The sequence below is a fragment of the Semicossyphus pulcher genome, unplaced genomic scaffold, assembly GCF_022749685.1.
Source record: "Semicossyphus pulcher isolate SPU_LCO1_2020_fin unplaced genomic scaffold, fSemPul1.0.p SCAF_8, whole genome shotgun sequence".
Lineage (NCBI taxonomy): Eukaryota > Metazoa > Chordata > Actinopteri > Labriformes > Labridae > Semicossyphus > Semicossyphus pulcher.
In genome coordinates this window covers 10,695,682-10,721,715 of record NW_027211759.1, presented here as the reverse complement: position 1 = coordinate 10,721,715, position 26,034 = coordinate 10,695,682, and the positions used below count along the sequence as shown (strand labels likewise).

General features: G+C 44.5%; 1 protein-coding gene across 1 annotated transcript; it reads right to left on the bottom strand.

Annotated features, from left to right (window-relative positions):
- Positions 1-20: 20 nt before the first annotated feature.
- On the bottom strand, positions 21-26,034 carry prickle1a (prickle homolog 1a). The gene is made up of 8 exons (XM_069686377.1): positions 25,804-26,034; positions 7,064-7,267; positions 5,130-5,243; positions 4,102-4,239; positions 3,104-3,307; positions 2,711-2,897; positions 1,576-2,445; positions 21-1,464 (listed from the first exon to the last, which is right to left on the bottom strand). The coding sequence occupies exons 2-8, from the start codon at positions 7,250-7,252 to the stop codon at positions 602-604; spliced, it is 2,565 nt and encodes an 854-aa protein (XP_069542478.1). The 5' UTR covers positions 7,253-7,267; positions 25,804-26,034; the 3' UTR covers positions 21-601.

Below are 26,034 nucleotides of genomic sequence, written 5' to 3'. Positions count from 1 at the left end.
AAGAATAAAACAACAAAGTATGATATATAGATATTTTATTTCAATTATCATCTATCTTAGCCTTATATTCCAGTTTGTACATTTATACAGATTACACTGATGTGCTTAAAATACAGTGACCCATAAATACACCATTCAACCAGGCATTTCTTTATACACTGTGTTTCTCTTCACGCAGCACAAGCCTGGAAGGAAACACATTTGAAGGGCTTTGGCCAGAATTGACTTGTGATTCAATTTCTGACACCGTCTTGGGGAAATGACTCTGCCAAAAATGTAATGTTTCGGCCATTTAAAAAAAAAAAAGCATATCATGAACTCAGGGGTATAAAAATAGCCATTTTGCTTTTTAATTCTACAATATGTACAGTTGTATCTTCACTGTTAAATAAACACAGTTTAGATGATTGTTTTTAAATATGCATCACTCTAAAATACTTTGTAACTTGACAAATTGTTATGGTAAAAGTACACCTATAACGTTACAGGGCTGTGAAGCATTAATCTTAAGCAAATTGTTACTGCACTTTAACAGGACACGAGAAGCAAAAGTTAGTGTCAGAGCAATACACAGAGCTGAAGATGAGGGAGTCATGAAATCCTAAGAGATTATGCAGTTTTTTCCCTTGTGCCCCTTTTTCTTTTTGGACTTAGTCCGTAGGCCATATGGAGCAGAGGACATGCCTGCCACAGGGCTGGGCAGGTCATCAGTGTAGTAGTGTCTATGGGGCCTTGGTTGGGGGATGGGCTGACCCAGGAAAAAGCCTTCTTCCTCAGAATCAGACGATGAAGAAGAGCATGTGGAGCACCAATCATCGTCATCCCCGTACAGTCCCAAGAACCTCCCTGCGGCTGGGCCCTGTAACCCATAGTCTGACATGGCAGCAGAATTGGGATGTCTATTGAGAACTTGTTGCCCCCTTGGGCCAAGGGCATTCACTCTATGGTCCATTTTGTAGCACATTTTGGCCCTTTCCTTGGGCAATAGGTTTAAAGCATTGTCAGAGCGAGACTTGCGACTGCGATGCCTCCTGTGGTGGTGATGGGGACGACCAGAGTGAAGTTCCTGGCCCTGCTCCTCAAAGTGGTACACTCTCCGACGTGTTCTTTCACTCATGGGTGGCTGACGCATGGGGAGATCACAGTAATCACCATTGTCTACCACATCATCAGAGAATTTGACTTGCTGCGGCCTGGATTGCGAACGTGTCCTCCTGATAGCAGGTACATGAGGTTTGGGTCTGTCCTCTGGAAGAGGCACCTCCTCTTCCTCTGGAACATTTACCTCAAACTCCTCCTGCTCCGATACAAGGCTCTTCAGAGAAGTGGCACTTCTATGTAACATAGAGGAGTTTAGGGTTCCCATATTACTGGTTTTCTCACAGTCTTCTGTCTCCAGTTCATGGAATCCTTGCAGGGAATATACCAATGGTCTATCTTTACTATCACCATCTACAGAGGCCCCTGGAGAGGAGAAAAGAAAAAATATTAAATACATGCACATGGATTCAAGAGCTACCACTGTCATCACATTAAGATTATTTTCTAAAACCTGATTAGGTCGCGTCTTCTCACCTGTAATATTGGAGAGTGCCAGCGAGTCCATAGAGTCTCGCACCCTCTGATCTGTTTTCTTGAACTCGTCCGTGATACACTCCAAAGAGTCATTATACCATGGTGGCTCCTCTCCCTGAAAGCCTCCACCAGCAGCATGGTCCAGCTCTAACTCCTGGATCTTTCTGCTGCTTGCCGGGCCTGGGTGACTACCGTAGGCTGAGTCCCCAAGCCCATCCTGTGACTGTGCCCAGTACATGTCAGCCTGGTACTTCTTACAGGCCAGGTTCCCCCTTCCTCCTCCACTACCAATGCCAGGTTTTGAAGACTCCTTCTTCAACTTGGCGTCCTTTTCAGCAATCCAAAAATCAGTGGGTCTGGAGTCATTGGCTTGCTGGAATACCCCATGTTCCCCAAACTTTAATAGAAGCTGAGTCATGTAGTCTTCATGCTCAGCCCACTCCTCCTCCTGGTCCTCAGGTGCCTCGTTCTCCTCACCACGTCCCCTCCAGAAATGCTCATCAGATAAATTCATGTGGGTAAGCTTGTTGGTCAGGGTATCGTCTGCTTTTCCACTGAGGCCAGGGAATTTATAGTTGACAGAGGGTGAGAAGAGGAGTGACTGTCGGCATTGGTCGGCTGAACGACTGCTCTTGCCCATGCGTACACTGCGGCGGGATTCACGTGAGCGTGCTGACTGGAAGGCAGAGTCAGAGGAGTCCGAGGCATGCACATCTTCCCCAAGACTGCAGGCCTTGGAGCAATAAATACGGCCCTGGTGTGGCAGGAAGGGGCAGCCCAGTAGGGAGTTCTTACATTGGGCACAGCTAAAGCAGCTCTCAGTCGCATGCCAGTGGAGCCCATCATAGGTCATCTGAGCATGATCAACACCTGGAGGAAGGGAAATGTTGAGATGGTTAGCATTAACACTCTTAAGGCTAGACTATTGTGACAGGTTTGTCTTTTATTTTTTAAGATATGACAGTGGATAGAGTCAGAAATGTGGGAAGACATGCAGCAAAGGGTCGGAGTTGAGCCCAGGGCAGCTGTGTTGAGGACTGAGCCTCTGTACATGGGGTGCGCCTTAACTACTGAGCTAAACCGGCACCCCATGACAGGTTTTCTTTATTTTAACGCCAGCAAACCATCAGCTTACCAATATGTTCTCCACAGGCCTCGCAGTACTCTGCATAGAGAGACTCAAAGCAACCACAACAGTATGGTCTGCCATCTTTCATGATATAGCGCTGTCCCCCCAGAATTGTTTCACATTCAAAACAGGCGAAGTGCTTCATGTGCCAATGGCGCCCCTCTGCCTCAGTGCACTCATCAGCAAAGATTATCTGTAGACAAAGAATGAACTGGATTAGACAAACGTGCCAGTGCTGCAAGTATATTTGTTCATGTAGGATTTATTTAAGAAAGTGAAAATCCTAAATAAATGTTATTGCTATTCCAGAGGAACTTCAAAAGGCCATAAATGTCAGACCCTGGAAGTTTTCTCTTTACTGCTTTGTTTGCTTTCAGTATTTCAGTCTTGTGGTTTTACCTCGTCACAGGCTGAGCAGCGCGGTTTCAGTAACTCAGCATGGTGCCTTCCACAGTGGATCTTTCCATCATGGTAGAAGTAGATCAAATCCACCAGCAGTTCGCTGCATGTGGAGCAGGCAAAGCATGCTGGGTGCCAGCATAACCCAGGGCTTGCCCTCGAGGCAAACACTGCCATTTCTCCTCCGTTGATGTTTTCACCACACTGTAGTATACAGAAAGAACACATGGTTGATATAAACATTCTGTAATGACTCTGAAATTGCACTTTACCTGAATTCACAAATTATTACTTCCTTGACAAGATAATCTGAAACTTGCATAGGTAATTACATCTGCTATTTGTGTAGCAAATTCTGCGCCCCTATATGCTTTAACGTCATGGCTTCAAAGTCCAGTTGCTCTGTTGTTAAGGGGGTCAATATGTGGCCCATCTGTTTGTGCCAGCCCATTGGGTTGTTCTAACTGCAGTCCCAGAGTGACCGATCCGTTTTTTCCTCAACCTGTATTCCTTACCAGTGCATATATTAGAACAGAACTTTTTAAATGAACTAGAGTGACGTTGGGTTGGACTTGCTCTTAAAAAGAAGCAAACAAACAAGCTTGTATATCTGAGAGAAAGCTACATCAGAGGGATTCTGTTGTGATTTGGGCACATGTGAGTTTGTGGGCACCCTCTGCTCAACCGGCCAATCCAAAAATTCTCAGCAAGGAAATGTTTTTGTCTGCAGATCAGGCCAGTGTTATGGGATCTCTTAAGTAGCATAACAGACACAGACGCTTTATTTCAGAATTCCTGTGGATTTTAGCTACAACTGTATCCAGATTAGCCAGATATTCATAGATGAGATGGACAAAGGACATGCAGCCAATCCTTTTACATCACTCGGACTTTGGAAGAGTATGGGCTAGGTCCTAAACATCAAAACAGCTTCATAAAACACCACTCTTCCACTGATATTAAATTCTACACATAACCACGCAAGACCGGATACGTACATGCTCACAAATGCTGTTTAGAAGATTGCGGGGCAACAGTTTCACTGTGCCCCTTCCCAGAGCTTCCTTCTTCCTCTGGGCACTGAACATGAGTAGTTCCTTCTTCTCCTCCTCACTGAGGGACTGGCAGTATCGCACCTGGGGAGAAAGTACCAAGATATGAGTATGAAGGACAATTTGACAATCACACAGTTTTCTATCAAGGATTCCTTCTTTTAAATGTCCAATACTGAGAAAATTGTCTTGGTGAATTTTGTTGAAGTCATTCAAAAGACCTTTTCATATTCCACCCCTTGAAAGATTCAATTGAAAGATTGTTGGCCACTAAAAGGTTGTAAACTTAGGTAGGTATGAGAGAGGGCAGAGTGCATACCAGAGCATGCTGAACAAAGGTAACTCTTGACCCCAGCTTGCCCTTCCTACACCCCCTACATATCTCCACCCACAGTCCCTGATTGAGAACATCATTTTTACAACAGGCCTTTTTGATGCTTCCCAAAGCCTTAACAAGAGGGAAAGCAGACGTTTACACAAACAAGGCCTGTGTTTAGAGTGAAATCAAGAGGACGGGCAACAAAGGAAGAGAGACAGCCAAGTCGAACTGTGGTGCCACTGCGGTGGTGGCATCACATAAAGCCCCTTTCAACCAGAATCCCTCTCTCCCGCTGAGCAGTCCTCGTAAAAACCACTGCTATGACAGGAATCCTGCTGGTGAGGGCTCCTGGCAAACATCATAAAATCATCAAGTCAAAAGTCACATTGTGCCCACAATACATGTCTACAAGATTGTGGGACAAAAATCCCCCTGTTTAATGTCAATGTGACTGCCAAGGGCTCTCATAAGTTGGGTGGCATGGAGATGGTGCATTTGTTAATGCTGTGGGTTTAGCGGGCAGCAGCAGATACAGCTATTCAAACAAATGGAGAATGGCTCGAGCGGTTCTACAGCTGTGGCTGAAATGAGAGAACCTGCTGGGATGTGTTTTATGATACTTTCATTTACGCACATGCAGAAAGAATAGTCTCACCTCGTTATCATGTGGTGGAAGTTGGTGGAGGAGCTGCTTGATTCGAAACTTCTCTCCTGGACTGTTCACATACGGGATCTTGTCCTCAGGCAGGCAGGAGAAATATAACTGGACCTGGAGAAATCATGGCATGCGGTAGAGAGATTAGGCATAGGAGCATTGTTTAACATTAAGGCTGTTTAGAGAGCGTCAAGAATATGTGCTAGCGTTTGGTGACCCTGAAGAAAAATAACGAGAATACCTCTTAAGCTGAACTGAAAGGTTCAATGAAACACCACAATTGAAATCGTTTCCAAAATATATATTTTCAAGAATGTGTGGTCATCAATTATGAACATATATCTTTTCGGCTTCTCCAAGAAGTTGAGCCCATTTAAACTAAAATGTTCATCCAACAATTGGTAGCAATCTATCATTGTTATGATCTTGGATGAACAGCCCATATTTATGAACACAAATTATTTTCCAAAGAACCAGAAAGTAACACATTAACTTGTGATGAGACACATTCTGGGACGGTTCTGTGTAAAATAAATGGAAGACTGACTTTGTACAATTAAAGAGTTTTGAGTGTTTTTCTACCCCCCAAATCAGCTTTATGTCAAAATGACAGCGTTAATGTTTTGATGGTGGCACTAGGCGAATTGTATTCTTCATAAATCAGAACTAAACAACAGGTCAACAGGTCAAATCAGTTTAAAGGTTGTATTTTTCCAGTCATATGCTTGTCTCTATAGGGATAGGACAAAGCAGCTTGTTGCAGTGGCACTTTGACCCTAGGGGCTGACCACTGAAAACTAAACTTTATGAGGGAGGGGCTATTACAGCCAGCCAGATAAAGAGGTGGGATGTGCTTGTCTTGTGTGTTGGGGGACTTCCTGCAGCTTTGGTCGTCTAGTGGGGGCAACAGCAATTTACCCTGACAATCAACCCAGCGTTTGCCCCCACCATAAATTATGCACATTTTGATGCTGCTATTACCCCTCATCCAGCTCCCTAGGGGCTGGGGAACAGTCCACTATCACCCGAGCTCTATGTGTCCTCACTGTAATGATGACCCATAACACTCGGCCCATTCAGGGCAATGGCTGCAGTAAAGACATTACAGTTGACCCAAGCATTTCCTAAACAAAAGGCCCTGCAAGTTTGGGATTCAATGTTCCCTTTTGCTGCAAACCTTTTCTCCCCCTCATTGCTTCCATGTGTGTTGTTTAACAAGGAAAGCGGGATAGAGAGAAAAAGAGAATCACAGCAAGAAAAGAGGGGAAAAAATGAGGAGAGAGGAGGATAAATGCAGCAGATTGGGAAAAGTGCCACATCACACTGGCTGCCCTGCGGACACAACTAACAGCCCTGCCTGTGTTTGTGGAGGGAAAGGCTTGTTAAAAGACGGCCCCTTAAATCCCGATCCCGCCACCAGCAGTGGGCTCGACCCACCAAGTCCTCCTCTTAACAGATCTCTGATAATGACAAGCAGACTTTGCCATACCGCAGTTTGTAAATAAAAGCACACACATCCTGCCTATAAGTGGCTGCTGGGTGGAGTTTGCATCAAACAAAGGGAGCAAGAAAAAGTTCTATGAAATATGTTGTCTGTCCCAGAAGTGTCATTATCTAGAGACTCGAGTTGGTATGTTGTATTCAGTAATGTGCTGAATAGCGTTTATCTGGGCCAGGCAAATGGGCTAGAAGGGAGTAAAAATCAGGTCAGAGCTGTTTTTATTCCCTGTCAGGAGGATACACTTTTATTCACTTTGGTGATCAGGGGAAAAGAACGATTTGTGAGCCAATGAATAGGTGCTGCTATTAAAGAGAACAATATCCTGCTTAAGACTTCTTTGTGGTGCCTTGCTTAAGCTCAGCTCAAAACACACTCATAAACTTCCAAGCCAGCAGCATCAATAATAATTCATTTAAGATTATATTTTGCTCACCTGTTCAGGCCTAAGGCCAGGTGGTACCCAAGCGTACTCCTCCAGTGCGCACCCTGAGTCATCGTCGGAGGTGGAGCTGCGTTGGAAGCCAGACGTCAGCTTACTGACTTTCTGCTCCATCATCAAGTCTCGCTGGCGAGCCCCACCCTGGAATCCAGCTGCCGTCACTGCTGCACTCGCCAGGCTCATCAGACTCTCTTTTAACTAGACAGACAAAAAAAAAGAAAGGTTTGAGGGAGGATAGAAAAGGGAGGAAGAGGAGGATGGATTGGAGTAGACAAGAAAACGAAATGTTACTTAACGAGCCATTACATCAGCCAAACCCTGCATAATGCTATCCTCACTCCATCTAATCTAGGTCTCTTATATCAGTGCCATTCTGCTGAGCGATAACCACAAGCTGAATCACACCATCACTGTCTCTTTCATGAGGCCCACAGCCCCCCTTCAAAAGCCAATTATGGTACGTGAGCAAGCTTTTCTGGGTTCACTGGTGATGAGTCGACTTCATGAAGGAACTCGTGAAGACAACTATACCCTTTCACTGCTGTTGTGGCGGCAGTTAAACACATGCCCTCCTCATGTGGCTTTTGAGGATATAGAGACCATTAGGAAATTCCCAACTTCATGAGGTGACGTCAGGTTATAGTCAATATAACGAGTTGCTTATATGTACACACACTATTGGGCAATGTTGCTCAGACCTCACCTTCCTAATTCAGTTCAGTTTGCATCATCTCAAAAGCAACCACGAAACCAGACACAGCCTGCTAAGTCTTCAGGCTTCAGCTTATCTGTAGAGCTATGGTCTGTCATCATCATTCACCCTGCCAAGGTGCTACGTCATGCTATGTCCCGAGAGAGGCCACCTCATGGGATCTGATGCTGGCTTGATCAGTTGAGCCTGAGGTCTGTATAAACACAGGCCTGGCCTTAAGACAGGGCCACCATATGGGGAATGTCCACAAGCCTGGTTCTCTCCCTTCATCTCCCCTTTTTCTTTGGACTGTTTGTTTTCCAACCTGCTACACGAGTGTCTGATCATCCTTTCATCTTTGTAGATGGACAGAACAATGCCAGACAGGTGGAGTAGTTGGAGAGAGAGGGATGCTATGGATGGGTTTGACTGACAGCAGGAGAAACATAGCCCAAGAAGATCAAAGACTGGCACAATCTTGGCCTGTGTGTGTGGTGGCTTTAGCCGTTGCTTTTCTATACATCCACTCTTTAGCAAACAGGCAGCTGTAAAAGTTCATAGCTTTTGTCGAACATTCATTGTTAATAGCTAAATGGTAGAACAAGAACAGAAGATTCCTCAAGTCAGCCAACTCATCAACATTCATGTAACATCTGTTATGTAGCATTTTAAGTTTGCTAACATTAGCCACCATGCTACTGATTGTGCCAGATAAAGTAAAACTACAAGCAAAACCCTCTAGTTTGTTGACTTGGCAAGGTTGTATGTTATTGCTTATGAATAAGACTTTTAATTCTTAAGAGGAAGAACGTGTTATTTGCTCATCTGCTTGTTGCATACAGCAACTGTAGGTTGAAGTTCCTACAAGCCTACTTTATTTCCTGAGCTGCTGTAAGCACTCAAGGGACCAAGATGATGAATGTGTGTCCAGTTGTGGTCATTTCTCACCGGGCAAGGGCTCTAGCTGAGATCAAATGGGAGCCCAGCCAGTGTCCAGCAGCCTGGCCCTTCCGCCACCTCCCCCGAACCTCCACCCCCTATGGCCGGCAAGGGCACAGAGGGCCGCGGAGAGACAGCTGAGAAAACCAGACACACTCGAGCGCAGCCTTTGAACACCGGCGTGACAGTAAAGCGGCCTGAAAGTCTGCGCTCTCTCCTGGAATGATATATATGCCTGGCTGCCCCCGGGAGTGTGCAGCTCCTATGCATACATAAAAAGAGAATGCATACATTTATTTCAGAGCAAACATTGACACAGGCTACTATAGGGCAAGAGCAACCTGTCAGAGTCATGTGTCCTGCTTCTCGTTTCGTGACGACTCTTTTGTAGATAGTGGCACACCAGAGCCTTCTGTCGATGATTTAGTGCTGCATGAACAGCATACCAGGCCAGGCAGCTACTGGCCATTCATATCAACTCATCTTCCTCAAGGACGACAGGCTCTGTGGCCTTACTAATGCCAACGACATGCCCGCCTCCAGCTTGCCCTCAGAGCTAACATGATGGATGGTGGTGGCATTGGATTCTTGGGCATTTTTTGGGATCCATGCCCGCATTGTACCACTAAGTGTCATGTCAGGCGGATTGGCTTATGACACGTCCCATTATAACGCCTCTGATGTCCTGAACAATAGTGCCTTTGTAAAGGAATCCACTGAAGGCTTGTTCCATCAAGAGCCTGTTTATCTCCCTTTAAGTCTTTTTTTCTCTCCTGAAGATGTGGTGTGTTATCTCCTCATACATGACAGTTGAAGCCCTCAAACTCAGATAACCTGTCTTCAGATGAGAGAGTGGGGTGAGAAATAAGACACTGTCTTGTTCTAGTCACATCTATTGACTTGCAAATGAGACCAAAATAACCTGCAAAAATGTGGCCTTGTTCGAGAGCAGCTTGGGTTTCATTTGGGAGATGGCTAACTATAGGCAGGTTGAGTCAGGAGCCAAGGGACTCCGGCTTCACAGCCGCACATTTTATCAAACTCGCTCATGCAAAACATTTGTTAGAAAGATGTTTGCTTTCACATGTTGGCCAAGGCTCCGTGAGGATGTATCACACAGCCAAACCTGACTCACAGGAATGTCAGGCTTGAACTTAAGCCAGGCTTGCAAAGAGGAATAAAGGATGTACACAGCTAAATGTTTAGCAAAGCCTGTTTCTCACACGACATACATCTGCTTGCATGCTAATTTTTCCTTCAGAAGTCATGTAGTTCATTCATTTTGAATGACAGAAGCAATGAGCCAACTTCCTTGTCCATGCTTACTGACTTGCCAAGTCGCTGACTCATCACTTGTTCTGGCTTTTAAAGTTTTTCTCCGAACAAGGAGCCTATAGTTTATGAGATTAGTTTTAACTCCCCCTTTCTCACTGTTCCACCCCCCCTTGCTCTGCCCTCCTCCCACACTAGCCAGACCCCTGCAGTCCTGAATGTTTAACAGCCCCTCACTCTTTTGTAAAGGTGCTTGTTAACATGGCTTTGGGAGCTGCAGGCCTGCATATCTGACTGATCTGCCCACAGAGGGCCAGAGGGTGTTGGGGGTGCTATCAGAGCAAGGGGCGACTGACATGTAAGAAAATGTTAATGTGTCTTGTTCCACAAAAGAGAGGAAATTTAAGTCAAGGTAGGTGGAAGAGGGAAGTAGGACCACATGCTTTCTTTGAATGGTTTTCAGTGATTGAAGATTGAAACATCCCACAAGATTTTAGAGTGAATGAAGAGGACTGTGCTCTAGAAAAAGTGCACAATGACTCTGATAGTGTTGAAAGCCTTTACTCCAAACAGGAGCTAAATGAACCAGTGGGTGCAAACGTGATCCATTAAGGGATAACATAAGCATACATTAGTATTAAGCATTATGTGTTAACTACAGTGTGAAGTTATTTATCACTCTTTGGAGTACAAACTTCTCTCAGGGCCTCATGCTGTGAATGGCCAATAAATATATCCACCAGTGACATTTTTAAGGAGTATTCAACAACGCTTAAACCAGAGTCTCCCAAATCCAGACACTGGAGCATTGGATTAACAACCCTTGAGAGTGCGGAGGGAAAATGCGAAGCTTCTGGTCTGAATTACTGACTTTATTCCCTTTAGGAAGTGGATGATGGACATGCACACAACTCAACACAGTGCTCTCTGTCAGTTTGGAGCGGCCCAACATGTTTGACTTGGCTCCTGCGAGCTTGGCGATGCAGGATAGGCTCTACTTGGAGAGAAAAACAAGATTTTCTGTTCATGGGCCCTCTGAGTTTATACTCAGACAAAACTGTTTTTATGTCAGAACAGATACGTCCTAACTTTAGAAAAATATGCAGCATATTTAAGCTTCCTACTATACACAAATATATCCAAATGACAGCCTGTCAACTGTTGGCAGTAAATTTTGTTTTACTTTAGCCATCTGAGGAACTTGCATCGTCAAACAGCCGGCCACATTGGTGAGATCACTGGTGAGACATTTTGAACCAGCAGCCTCTCATCTACCCCAAAGAAATCCAGTGTTTACGCTTAAACTTGTAATAAAATGATCTAACAAACCAACTGAATGACAGCCCTCAGGACTATTTCATATCTGCAGAAGATTGCATGATGTCAGCTTGAAAATGCCGAGTTTCAAATGCTGCCGGAAAGTCTGAGCGCGTCTGACAAGAGATCTTGAGAGGAGCTCTGGTCATGCGGTGTTGAGGTGCTACATGGCTGGAGCTTGGTGAGCTTATTGAGGCCCCCTTCCATGGCCAGGGGAGTGTTTTCCCAAGACCAAATGGATGGGAGTGACATCCCCACAGAGATCTACGCTCTGGAGACCACCTGCATGCACTGGTCAGACTGAAGTCAGACTCAACACACATGTGCTGCTGTCACATAGCAGACATCCAGCACATATACACCTAGTTAATTCAGTTCGCAGTATAGAGCACCTGAGATCATCTCTGAGCTTTGGTACTTCTCCTTCAAGAGAGAGCAGAGTTTGGCAAAGACCAACATTTACAAATCTGCAGCACACTTAAAGAGCCTTGGCTGTGTCGTACCAAAGTTATGGTGCAATAGTTAAACATCTCCACTTGCTCAAGTACTTTCAGCCTCACTGCAAAAAAAGGCACATTCCTCTGGAAAAAAAAACAGATTACATCTTCAGTCAATTCTGTGCCAGTCTTACCTCAGTGTGGGCCAAGTCTCCTGAGGCGAGCAGGAAAAAGGATCTTATCACAACTATATCCAGTCCTAAATTCTTCTTCAGCCTCTGGGCTCCATATCTACGCAAAGATCCTCAGAGCTCTAATTCCAGGACAGAAGCAGTCAGCCTTCTCTAGCGGAGCTGTCAGCGCAGTAACAGCCCATATCAAAGCCAAGACTGTAAAAGAGTCCGGGAGATGTCTGTCTGAGCGTGTGGGAGAGAGTGTTTGAGATGGGTGTGTGTGCGTGTGCGTGTACATGGAGGAGCTCAACCAGATGGTCATCCCACCCTCACCCACCACTCCTCCTCCTCCTCCACAACCCAACCCTCCTAACCTCAGCCCGGCCCCCTTAACCTCAGAGCAGCCAGTCACGGAGGAACGAGGCGTCTCTCCTCTGCTGACCCTCCCCTCCTGCTTCAAACATATGCTTCCAAATGAGAACCACCGGTAAAGCTCTGGCTCACAGGAACTGCGCTTTAAAGTAGCACATCAGTGATGGCTCTTAAGCTCTTCTTACCACACTGACCACCCCGATCGCCAACAGCTTTCACATGACATTTTTCATCCTCCTTCACTATCAATAGCTCAAACGTGTGGTTTGTCTCCCTTTGGTGTTGAAATATCGCCAAGTTACAGAGAGCTGTTTGCTAAAATCAGCTTTATGATTATAGATGTTATTGTTGAATCGAGAGAACAAAAGATGCTTTATGTATCCAGCTGCGAAAAAATAACCTTTTACAATCTACACCATCCCAGTTCAGCCTCACATAACCCTTCCCTCTGACTAAACATGATTTCAACAAGTCGAAAAGCCATCAGTCCCGTATGAATCACAGAAAGCCTATTGAAAGGAACTACTTTAACCACAAAGCTGTTATTATGAGCTTTACATGGTCTAAGAGAGGGTTAAAAGTGTCCATCACCGTAAAGCTCAACTTTGTTAAGTCATGCTAAATACATGATGTAACTGTATTGTGGGATTATGTGCAGGCATACTAGAAGGCAAGGTTGGACGTATAGATTCATGAGAAGATTCACCAACATTCACAACTGGATTTCAAATCCGATGATCTGCTGCTTTTCTTTTTTTTTAGATCTTTGCGTCGTGTTGACTTTTGTCCGGACAAAACAAGAAGTTTGAATATGTCAGCCTGGGCTTTCTCAGTCATCCAGGTCATAGTAATTCTTATACCCCTTTCACAATGAAATTTAGCATGTTGACGCAGGTTATTCAGACCTGGGAAGACCCACTTATAAATCCTGATTGTCTCTGTTCCCATTGCCAGTGGAGTATACTCATTTTCTGCTGCATCACTGACTGACATCGCAAACGTGCCGGAGACAGGGTTAGTAAACAGGGAAGATGTTACGGTGGTTACGTCTTTGTTGTGTCTATTACACATTGAGTCTGTGTATCAAACTCGGCGCTGACAAATTTGAAACGATGTTCGAGCGCTGCTCGGACAGAGACGGGCGGAATTTGTAGCTGAGATGACGAAGAGTCGCAGAAGTTACTGACAGAGTTTAGCATCGCGCCGGAAAGGGGGCGGAGGTTAGTGTGTCGACACAGGTTCTGTGTTCCCATCAATGCCGATCGGAGCCGAGGCGATAATTACCTGGGTCTGAAGGGCGATTGTAACCTTTCCCATTAAGCAAAAAAGACGGACTTTAGCGGGTGTTAGTGGATTTTTTGACCAGTGGGAAAGCGGCTTAAGCTTAATCCAAAAGGCAACTGGACTTAGTTGAAGTCTTTGAAGACGTTTCACCTCTCATCCAAAAGAACTGAAGAAGCCTTTCGGATGGTTGGAAAGTTTATATTTTCAAACCCCAAACTAGAAAAAACAAACTGCTCAGAATCTTTCGAACCTAAAAAGTTCAACACTACATTGCTAGCGTTGGCTTGTATCCAAACTTTCTGTTTGCCTTGTTCTGGTAGGACAGGAGCTAAAATAATAGACGCATTCTATAAAATCCAAATGTTCATATCCGCCCATCCAGTGAAACTGTGCTGCAAGGACGCAGTTGACCTCTGCCTCTCCTTCACCTCTGCAGGAATGTCAGAACGTGATTCTCTTCCTGTTGCCTCAGAAAACAAAAGTGGCCGGTCCGGGTCAAACTCTGGACAGTTGCACCTTTTGCATCCTTTTATGGTTGTTTGGTTGCAAAGTCAAAGTGTTACTTTCTCCCAAAAGGGACATGTTTTATAGCCGACATAATCACGCTTAAGGGAACGAAAAACTTCAACGCAGTGTTCGGCTTTAGAGGGTTAACATACTTTAAGACTGTAAAACAAAGCAGCGGAGCGTTTTATTAGGAGGCAAGGAATCTATTAACACAGCTAGAATTGCTTTCTTTATTAACATTTTAGCGGCTGTTTAATTTTGTGGAGGTGACGTCAGGGTGTAATTCTGTAAATGAGAACACATGCGTGAGGCATTTAGACTGCAGGCTTTTTGAGGATGAGGCTTAAATAACAGGGTTCACAAAGGTCATTACTGTTATATATGCAATGAAACTGTTTCACTGCACCACAGAAGTGATTTACATGCACAGCTTTTGATGATGTAAGACAAAGCCACAGAATATTGAATGATAGCTCGTCTTGATATGTTGCAAATCATCGTGTACATGCTCACTGGTCAAAGCCAACGTGACAACAAGAAAAAGAGCAATAACAGCTCACTTGTGCGTTCCATCTTTACATCCTCACCTAATGTTCACACCAATATGTGCTGAAATCTCACAGCGTGGGTGGTGATTAGTGACTGCCAGTTAAATAACACTTTAGACTAAGAGGTCCTTAAAGTAAAAAGAATCTAAAACAGAAAAATATGATCGAGCTGATTAATTTCCTTGCGCTAACAGACGCCTGAGTGGTGCACCATGTCTTAGGTGAGTGTCGGTATGTGGACAAAGCCATTGTAGCAGCCAAGGCCAGGGAGGAGAGGCGCCCTTTCACAGCAAACCTCAGGCCTTTGTGCTGGTCCAAAAGACTCCCTGCTCCATTAGCAATTCTTAGAGGGGAGGGACAGCACAGCATCCTGTCTTTAAGGAGGGGATTCATGAAATTCAAAGCTAAGATGGTAAACTAATCTAGACTAAAGTTACAGAGCCAATTCAGCCAGGACAGTTTGAGTAAACAGAATTGTGCCCAGTATTCCCAAAATAGAGAAATGAATGACCTGTTTTAGTATCAGAGTAGTTTTTTTAGCACATTTGAAAACAGTTGCATCTCCTAAATCAGCTTCTTATCGTTTCAGAGTCGCAGATTGTGAAGAAAAGCAGAGTAACAGGTTCAAAGGAGCAGTTGAAATGTGGGGACACCTCACATAGAAATGACAAACGAGAATAAGCAGCCTTTGACAATGAACTTAGATGAGAGCAGCTATTTAGAAGTAATCTGCGGATGATCTATAGTTAGAAGTAGCTGCATTCACAGTTCAAGGCTCGCCTCAGATATTTGAATAATATTAAGTTGGACAAGTCATGCATCCCTGACCTTTGACCCCGGAGAGCACCAGATGACCCATAAATCTATGACCCCAGGGCTTTATGGCCCATTCCCCTGTCATAGCCACAACGACCTGAACAGCACCTCACACCTGGTCTGCACCTTCTCACCGCTGTAAAAAAAACGCCCCCTGCTAGCGGCGAGGTAGTCTATGACCAGCATGCCCTGACAATGACAGGATAGGGATGATCATCACCAGAACCAACGCCCGACGATAAAGCTGCATTCTTCTCTGGTCCAAACACGTCCTTGAAAAATGGGGACCCATAAAACAAAGCATCAAGTCAAAGCAGAATCTCACAGTAAGCTTGTAATCCCAACGGAAACTAGTGTTGAAACTAGCATGCATTAACGTCATACAGCCTGTTTAAGTGAGACAAACTCGAGTCCCAAGAAGTGCCGTAAACCGGGCTACCAAAGAGGGCAAAGGGAAGGTCAGTCTCTAACTTACCGTCATTGATGACCATTGTTGAGGGCGGCTCTCACTGGTGTGTGAGCTACCTTATAAAAAGTAGGCATTCTCAAGGTTTAAATGACTTGCCAACGGGTATTAGCAGGACACAGGGCCAACAAAAGCCTCAGTTATAAAGGCCAATAAAAGCCTATCACTCTACTGTAACAACAATCCGTTTTACGCCTTGAAAGAGGGAGGAAAAGGTCAACTGGTGGAGCAGTCAGCGCATTGATATTGACTTAGCTAGATTGGCGCTGACAAACTCAGGTCAGACTGTGGGCTTGTTAGCCCTATAACCCTCACATAACCCCTTTTACTGTTCCACTCTGACACATTGGAGGCAGCTGGGGGCAAAGGCTTAGATCTAAGCTTAGTTTCTGACACATTTTGTAGAAATTGAAGCGAAATATATCTACTCACGAGACACTTGAACCGACTCAAGATCATGCGTTTCTCTAGAGCGCTGAATAAGAACAATCTAGATGGAAAAAAGAGAAGATTTCTTGGACTGAATCGGTAATGAGATATGGTTTTCTCCACACTCTCCAACTCGGCCTGAAAATCTAATTATCTGACTTACTAAACAGCAACAGAAGAGGTCACAATACTTAAATCCAAGTTGATTATTAAGGCCTGTGTTTCATTATTAGATTACAGTGTGTAATGCATTGCATAAAACCAACAACATAATACTTATTAAGTAGGTGATGTCACTTTGAATGGCTCTGATTTATGGGAAGCAATCCATAAACAAATTATCTATCTACCCATTAATTCCCTCTTTATTGAATTTGCTGCAACCCTGACGTGTCATGGATGATGTAAGACAACATGACTATCCAGTTTCCGTTGAGCAACCTGTAATACAAGACACGTCTCCGTCGAGACAAGCCCTGTGTCAGTACACTTACACTTCACCTTATCAAACGCACACACCGCTGTCTAACCGCTCTGACAAACATTGCACTGACGTACGATTGGGACAGCTCATATTTCACCCTCAATTTGACACCCTCTCACCTAGTTGTAAAAGCCGGACCTCATTGGGGAACAATGGGAAGTGGAGCGACAGAGCTCCCGGGGCTGTTAAAAGGAGGAAGCCCCTTTATTTGAGGACACTATAACTCAACAAAAGCCTGTGGCTGTCTGCACACAGAGCGGGCCGAGGATGAATGGGCTGCTCTTGCACTACTCGCTTCCATTGACAAAAGCACTGGATCGGCAAAGGGCAAAGCCTGTCATGTGTGGTCCCCGAGGACAAACTGAATATAGACGTAAAATGACAAAACAGCCACTTAAACCAATCAGCAACAGGTCTCTGCTTTCACAACCATATTTCATGTCTTCCGTGCCGTGTGAAACGGTTTGAACACCAACCTGTGAATGTCCACGTTCAACACTTGTGACTTTAAAGACTTCACTAAATTTTTACCTTATGACCTCACACTTTTCAGAAAGTCGAACTCACACACCACTTAAACCTCACACCTCACACATCTGGACTTTCCTCTTCAACTCTCGGCAAAGTTCAACCGCATATCCTTCTTATGGCAAGAGAACTATTTCCTGTGTGTTTCCAGCCCGGGGCTCAAACGGACACATGAATGAGACCGCCGTAACAAAAGAGCCAATAATCGGCCAAGTGCTAGCAGCAAGTCACCGTAGAAGGAGAGGATGTCGTTTTTGAAAGAAAGAGAAAGTGGGCGATTCCCACACGTGGAAGCGTTTTTCCTGAGCCGCGCGGCTTCAAAAGGCAAACCGTGGAATCCAACAATACTCAGAAACAGTTAAGAGCAGCTCAGTCAGGATCCCACTAATGATTAACATTCCTGGAGAAACACGCCGTTACAGTCTTTTTAAAGCGTTCTAATTAAACACATGCTCCAGTGCCACAGCACAGAGGGAACTCTGACGACTGCGAGCGGGGATGCTTCTTTCCAGCTCGGCTTAATTGGACACAATTTAAGTCATTAAGGTGGTAGTAAAAACAGCAGAAAGAGCAGAGGAGAGGCCCAATGATCTCGCCTGTAAGGCTCCCTGCTGCTCTGATGCTGTTGACCCTTTCACCTCCGCATGTGACTCACACTGTACTGTACATAGGAAGATTGTAGATCTGTGGCTCATCATTAAATGGCTCACTGGTGGTTTACTCTTACTACTCTACTATAATTTATAGAGACTGGTTGTTAGAAGTTTCGTCAAGCATTTGCATTTATAAAGAGGATCAAGAGGCTTGGATGTCCTACATCTTGGGATGCAGACGTATCTGTGCATCTGTTGGCCACTAATGTATTTTGTCTAGAGATGTGATCTTTGGGTTGCCAGGTAACAGTCTGACTGTTTAAGAGGTACATTGGTCAAACTGTTGTAATGGTCTGATGCTTAAAGCATAAGTCTTCTCACCTTTTTGCACTTGTTTGATTAGGTAAGGTCCTTCATGAGAGTTTGCGATCAGACTAAAGCCATGCCTTATTGTACAACCTATTTGACTCTAGTTGTGGCTCTTGCATGCTGTTGCATGTCGTTTCACACATTTCTTACCCTTCGTTTAGTTTCCGCTCTCTTCTAACCACTGCCTTATAAAAGCATCGAACAAAGTACATGCTAAGAAGAAGACGAATGTGTGCAGCATTAGCATTAGCAGAAGTGCAAAGATTTCTTCTCAGTGTAGAAACAAGATAAGAACAAATGACGTCTAGAAACACCAAGCATTTTATTTAAAATGATTTATTAATAAGGATTAATAAGAGATGTCCTTATCCAACCTGATAACATGTCAAATACCTCAATCCAATTATCTGCTGTTACTGATGGATTCAACATCAAACTTTTTCTGTAATCATTTTATTCATTTGTCAGGTGTCAGTAGAACAGGGACAGCTGTGGCGCCTGGAAACAGTTCATGGCCTGTTGAGACTGAAAGCTAAATTGTGTAATAATATTGACAAATAATTGTACATATTTCTTTCAATTTTGACAAACACAGCATGAACATTTAAATGTGGCTTCTCCTTCCTACTGTCGAAGCGAATGAGCCGAGTATGTGTGTGAATTCAGCTCCACTCAGAACCAATCTGCAGCCCACACTCAGTTCAGCAGATATACAGGCCAGACATGGGGTCATTAGTGCCTGGTATCTGTGTGTGAGTGTGTGTGTTTTGGTAGAATGTGTGTGTGCAATGGAAAACTGGCGGCCTTATCACTCCCCAAATTAAGGGCATCAGTCTCCCAGGGTGGAGTTTTTAGAAACCTCTTATGTTATACGTCTGTTTCTGTCTGCATCGGTGAGTTATTTTTGGATCTGTGGATACTGAAGTCGCTAATGACACCAAAGCATTTTCCGTCAGAATCATGGGCCAGCATGAAGATGACTTTTCCTCCAGTTTGTATTCCTTTACAACATCACATAAACTCTCCCTAAGGTCGTACGTGTGTGTTTGCTTTCAGAGAGGACACACAGATGTACACATCTGGCGAGCCACTGCTCTTGTTTTCTTTGGGAGCCCAGCCCCTAACAGGAAGACGGTGCGAGCACGGCAAACAAAAAGCCCGGCTCTTTGAACCGGCCTCTCTCCAGGAGCTGCCGTCAGGTTGTTGTGGCCAAACGAACTGTTTCTGTGTCAGCTCAGCGGGCCTCAGGCTGCAGCTCTGCAAGACATGTCCTCAGATAGCCTCTGTCAATATTGACTCATCTGCATGTTAGCCTACAACATAAACCTTTACTGTGATCTATTTCCAGCTGATAATTCTACAATCCCTCTAGTCAGAACTCCTGTGATAATAAACTTAAAATAGCTCTAAACTCTCAAAGTATTTCAGAGTTGAGATTAGAGGTGGGGAATATACAGAACAGTCTCTTGACCTCAATGTAACAAATGCAACTAAAAATAGCATTCGAATACAAAGTTTGATACTAATTATGTACAGAGAAGTAAGGCTGCTATAAAGTCATTCAAAAATAAGAACTAACTCGAGAGAAACAGACATATTCAGACTTTATTAGTTTTGAACGGGGCTGCAGCTAGAAGGTTCCTAGTTTGAATCCCTGTTTAAACGTAGTGGGCCTTTCTGTGTGGAGTTTGCATCTCTCCAGCTTCCTCCCACAGCCCAAAGACATGCTAGTTAGGTTATTTGGTGACTCTAAAATTAACCTAGGTGTGAGCGTGAAAGGCTGTCTCTCTCTGTGATTGACTGGCGACCAGTCCAGGGTGTTCCTCGCCTCTTGACCAATGACAGCTGGAATAGACTCCAGCCCCCTGAGACCATGAACAGGATAAGCAGTATAGATAATGGATGGATGGATAGTTTGAAACAGGGCTAAATATTTTCATTCTTCTCCTCAGAGAATGAAAATATAATGAAGAACCGGTGAATTTAGGTAGCTGTAAACAGTCATTGGACATTAACAATGAGGTACACCTGTAGTGCTTTTTGTTTGCAATGTGATTAAGAAAGTGTATTTCTTTTCTGGCCTTGCACAACTTGATTATTTGTCATTATACACTGTCTTTCTTTTATTTCAGCTATAAAGAGATGTACTAACCTTTTTACATCACTGTTTTTAGAAAGCGTAAAATTACTTCTTTGCTGCATCACAGCTGTTGTAAAGGAAAAATTGGCCCCTGGAAAAAGCCACCGTCAGTCAAAGCTGGTGTTCTCTGTAATCGATAGAAGCAATAATATTTGAAATTGGCGCCACAGCTGTGGAGAAAGTTGTACAAACAGCTTGTGGTTTCGGCCATTCTTCATTCCTATAACACCCAGCATGCATTGCGCCCCTCCCTCTTAAAGGGACGGCGCAGCGAGAGACGCTGGAGTGAAATACTACTGTTCTCCAGTTAAGGACATTGATTGCTCCGAAATACGACGAGAACATACCGGTGGATAGTCTAAAAAGTCTGCAGTCTACATTTCAAACCTGGCGATTTTGAACAAGACGTGACATCAGAGTCGGGCGTCCCACGTTGAAAAAGTGTAGTTTAGCGAGCTCCCTGGCCTCCGCTACATGACATGCTTTACGTACTTTTGCGGAGGTTTTCCAGGGCCCATTGGAGATGCGGATATCCAAAGGCATTTTTTTCCTTTTATTTTGCATGCTAGGACTGAGGTTGAAAATCGGCGAACTGGCCCTTTAAAGAAAAGAGCACTTAAGTGTGCATATTTGTAGATGAATTCACTGCCGGTCCAAATGTTATTATAGGCAAAGGATAAGCATTATTGTCACACAGTAGTGAGCAGTTGTAGATTTCAAAGCAGCTTCGCTTCAGTACCTGCTCTCAATATCCAACCCTAATCCTGGTACAGAGCTTGATGAACGTAATTAACTCCAGTAACTTGATCATAATAACGTCAATGTGCAACACCTCTGCAGCAAAACTAATTCAATGCTTCAGATGAAATGGAAAAGGGGTCTATTGGGTCTTCTGGCATTATGAATGCAAAGCATGTGCCGTGCTACATCTCTGCTGCTATACAGAGCTCTTGCTATTCTGTGATGAAGGATCCTGTCATGAATTATCTTTGAGTTAAGACAAACAAAGAAGAAGAAGCTGCTGTTTAAGTCTTTTCCCCCAGAGAGCCAGGAGGGGATAATGTATTGATTTATTGCTTTGTGTCCCGGCTAATCGTCTTATAGTGTATTTTTGGAGACATTTTAAATGAGTTATTGTTGTTATAATGAGCACTGTGAGATTTGGGAGAGTGGCCAAACTCCTACATGCATACAATTGTTCACCAAACCAGATTAATGAAATACTCTGAGATCAATTCTTTGTGAAAAACTTCAGGAAATACCTTTGTTGTCTGTCCAAAAATGATTTGCCCTGCAGACTCCATTTATAAACCCTGTTGACCTTTTCCATATCATCCACGCTCACAGACTCCACCCCTGTGACAATACCAACAGGACCGGAGGAACAAGAGCCCCAGGAAGGGGAGGCTTGTGTGTGTGTGACTGTGTGTTTTGCATATTTCCAGCCGTGGGTCCGGAAAGCTTTAACTGAATCCCCTGTTGTGTGCCGGGGAAACGAGCTGCGCTTTTTAATGACTATCTCAGGGTAATATGTTTTCTTTTGCTCCTAGCCCTTGATGCCTGTGATTGCTCGGATGGATCCCTTTATTTGCGGAGGACAGCGGAGAAAACACGGCCTCCTGCAGGCGGCCATGTTTGTATCAGGCTGGGTCATATAAACTTTCCAAACTCTCGATCACCAGGGTTTCTGACATTTGGCCTCCCTACATCTGTTATTCCCCTTTATCAAAGACAGACATGTCGATAATAAGCACTTTGGTATCGCTGCACCGTGCTTATTACGCATCATGCCTATACATGGTGGTGATAATGAAACATGTGTGTCGAGTATGACTTTCATCATCATGGTGGTCTGATGGTTAGTCCCGCAATTACGCCGTGTGGTTACCAGAGATCTGCAGGGGCATTAAACTCCAGAGTGAGAGCCAAACCCTCTTCACATCATCCTGCAGCTCCTAATAAACACACTTGTGCCTGGAAGCGCTAAATCACCAGCTACCTTTAATCACTTTACAATAATGCTTAGCATGTGGATCCAATGTGTGCCACCGCTGCAGGCAGATCCCCCTGACTCTTCCACATTTAACCGCATGGCAAGCACGTTATTATTATCTCCCCCACAGACAGCATTATGCACAGCACTTATCCCAATCTCACTGTAACAGTGCCCTAAATTTGACCATTCAGGCCACCGTCCATTCAGTCAAGCCCAGCGGCCGCAGGTTCGGGGACCACCGGCGTTCAAACAAGTCGTACTTCATGCAGCCTCCTGCCAACCTACCACAAACAGTTTACAGTCACCGTGCTCGGCTCGCTGCAGTTTGTCTATGGCAACCCGACTCCGTGCCACATCTCCTCCGCGAAAGACTGGCCTCCTCTGACAGCTCCTCACAACACACAGGCCTGTCCCGCTCTGCTTTTAGCCCTGCTGCGGTGAGCCCCGGACCACGTCTGGGGATAAAAGGCTGCCAGAGTGTTTGGCTTGCAGGCGATTTACACGGACGTGAGGGTGATTCATTCTGCACAAACAGGCCTCTGTGTACATTTCACTGGTACCCGGCTTTTAAATCAACAGCGGGGAACGTATACACACGGGCACTGGGACATACATTCTACTCATTCAGACTCAGCTGGATGTCTGCCGCTCATGCACAGACTTACTGACACCTACAGACACACACACTTTGTCTGTGTCCTTCTGCTTCTCAGACAAAAACATGCTCACCACAACATGCCCCGCTGTTTATGTCTGAAACTGGCTTCAAGTCTCCCTCTCCAGCACTCACTGCTGTGCACTGATGCCATGGCGCACAACTGGGCTAAAGTTGTAGCTAGCTTCTCTACTTGAGAGGTGGATAACGAGGAGCTAATACTAAAAAGAAAAGCTTTTTATTGCCCAACCCTAATCCTTATCAAACCATCAACATATTTCCACATGTATAAACACTCCTACAATTAAATTGGCCACACTGATCCAAACTGTTTCCATCGCTGTGTCCAAGAAAATTCACGATAAGGCCTCTTTTATATTCCCTTCTCTACACCCACACTCTCAAATCGAACACAAAATGTTTTTCAAAGCCGTTTGTTTCCATTAATGCTACTTTGATTCACTGCGAGTCTTTGGAAATGAGACGTGAAACAAGCACCATGTGACACGTGGAGCTGCTCCCAGAACACCGCTTGTAAATCATTCGGTCCATAAATAACCGAATATTCACAGAGAAGTCTCACCTGCAGTGGATCAGAGAGAAGCTCAGCTCGCACGTGCTTTGAGCACTAGATCATCGAAACATTAAATAAAGTGCAGCTGTGAGGCATCGGGCCCAGATTTCTGCAGATATATTGATCCTTCTTATTACATATACAGTTCAGTACAACATCGTGATAGATTCAAACTCGTATAACAACACAGAACTTGTGCATTTTGCATTTGTCAGTTCTTATAAAAGCAGACTTTAAACAAAATAAAAGGCTCTCTCTGGCTAACACACACAAAGAACAAATTGTTCAGTTAACTCTTATTTTGGCGAAAATCTGACAGTTGCAAAGACAATGCCACCAGCGACTTCCTGTGACTCTTTGGCAGTGAAGGCGTCAACCTCCTTTACAGCCACTAGGTGACACCACCACCTTGGGTCTGTGCTCTGTCCTCCCTGTATCTCTGTCTTCTTCACTCACTCTGAGTCCTTCTCTCTTTACCCTCTCTCTACTGGCCAGCGTCCCAGGAAAAGAAAAATAAGGAATTTTAAAAGGATGGAAATGCTTAAAAATACTCTCTGGGGTGGAAACAGCAACATTACGAACTAGTGGGTTACACTTTGAAGTGTCATTGCTGACACTGTGCAGAACCTGCAGCTAATCTTCCTCTTTTGTACTGTCAAATCGCTCTAAGAATAATTCCACCTATTAAAAGCCGTTTCACTTGCATTGTTCTCCAATACCCCAAACCACTTCCACAATCTAACGCGTCCAAAAAAGACCACAGCACCTCCTCTCACCTAGCTGTCAGGCTTTAAACCGTCCTGGGATCTGCAGCGCTGCTCTGTTTTTGTCAGCTGTGGCCGCGGTGACAGATTCCAGGTCAGTCAGTCTGGGCCAAGTGGGCCTGTCATTCTGAGGGCATGCACGGGACTTAATGGCTTACAGGGATGTTTACCGAGCTCCGATGAGAGCAAAATATTATGTTAGACGGCCTCGGTTAAATATACCAGTCCAAGCTCTGCTGTGCCTCGTAGGTTTAGTTTTATTTATCACAGCTGAGGATGGAAATGTTTAAAACTCCAGGGTGTGTCATTGTTCTCCAAAGGAAACACTTTATGGCATGTTTAGCTCTGTGAGAGCTCCGCAAGGACTGATGAAGTCAGGCAGCATGCAGGGGACTTTTTATTTAAACAGCTGACTGCTATGCAGAAATCTCCACCCTAAGAAGTCCGTGAGGGTCATTCACAGAGTTCAAATCATTCACTTTGTAAGGTTTGTTCAGTTTTGGATTGGATTTTTATAGAATATAATATATATTTATATAGAATATAGCAGATCTAACTATCTAGAAGGAGAGATGACTGAAAGATGGTCTCAAAACAAGTTAATTTATAAAGAAGTTGCCAGAAGATTTCACTTTAATGAATCTTGTCAGGTCTAAATGTGACATTAAATGATTCATTAGAATGCGTATTTGTTGCAGCTGGTGCATTATTCTTGGTCAAGCCGTCCTCACTTTATCCATCATTCTGTACGTTTCAGAAAGTCAGTGTGACTTCTCATACTGTACGTGGTCGGGGTGTGTGACCACATTCCCCCTCACTCAACAGTCCTCCTGACAGCTATGGAGCCCTGCAGTGGCGGACAGGCAGCGGTCATGGAGCAGCAGACCAGTTGTCACCAAAGTGACAGGCGACAGCTGAGTCCATACATCTGGAGGCCCCGGGGACTCCACACCTCCACCCGCCCCACGTCTCTTGCCAAGTTTTTTTTTTTTTCTCAGCGTAGGAGAGAAATGAGGTTAGTGTGGCTGCACGCGCAGGGAAAAGTGAAATCTTTGGAGACGTTGCTGCGTAAAAGCGCAAAGCAGCAGGACGGGAGGAGGGAATAAAAGCCAGTTTTATGACTTTTTGGTGGGACAGAAGCAGGCAATGCCCTATTTGGAGTTTAACAAATGGAAGTTGGGTTGTTTTGTTTGTTTCCCTTATTAAACCATTACACTAAGCTCTGTTTTTCTTTTGTAAAACAGCGCATCATTCTGAGTATTTTTTATAAAAGTTGCGTAAAACTTCAAAACAAGGTAACCACGAAAATCAGACTTGAAAACCGACCACAAATGTCCAAAAACAAGTGTTAAAACACACTAAAAGACTCTGTCCACTCACCTAATGCTTTCAGTTGCAGTAAACCGAGTATCCAGATCCAGTATTCCTGAAGTGAGAAAAGCGAGTCTCGCTGCGTCTCATTGGCATAAGATGAACAGTCCAGAGAGGGAGCACCACTGCGCCGCGAAGCTGAACCCAGAGCTGTTGCAAAGCGATACGCTTTAAACTCCAGATCCTGGCTGCATTGGAGAGGAGCGCTGCTCTGACTTCACACACTGTCACCACATCTCA

Coding starts and splice junctions, on each gene's coding strand:
- prickle1a (XM_069686377.1), bottom strand. CDS start 7,252: ATGAGCCTGGCGAGTGCAGCAGTGACGGCAGCTGGATTCCAGGGTGGG. Junction 3,308..4,101: donor TAAACAGCATTTGTGAGCAT/GTACGTATCCGG, acceptor TGTATACTACAG/TGTGGTGAAAACATCAACGG. Junction 1,465..1,575: donor GGCACTCTCCAATATTACAG/GTGAGAAGACGC, acceptor TCTCCTCTCCAG/GGGCCTCTGTAGATGGTGAT.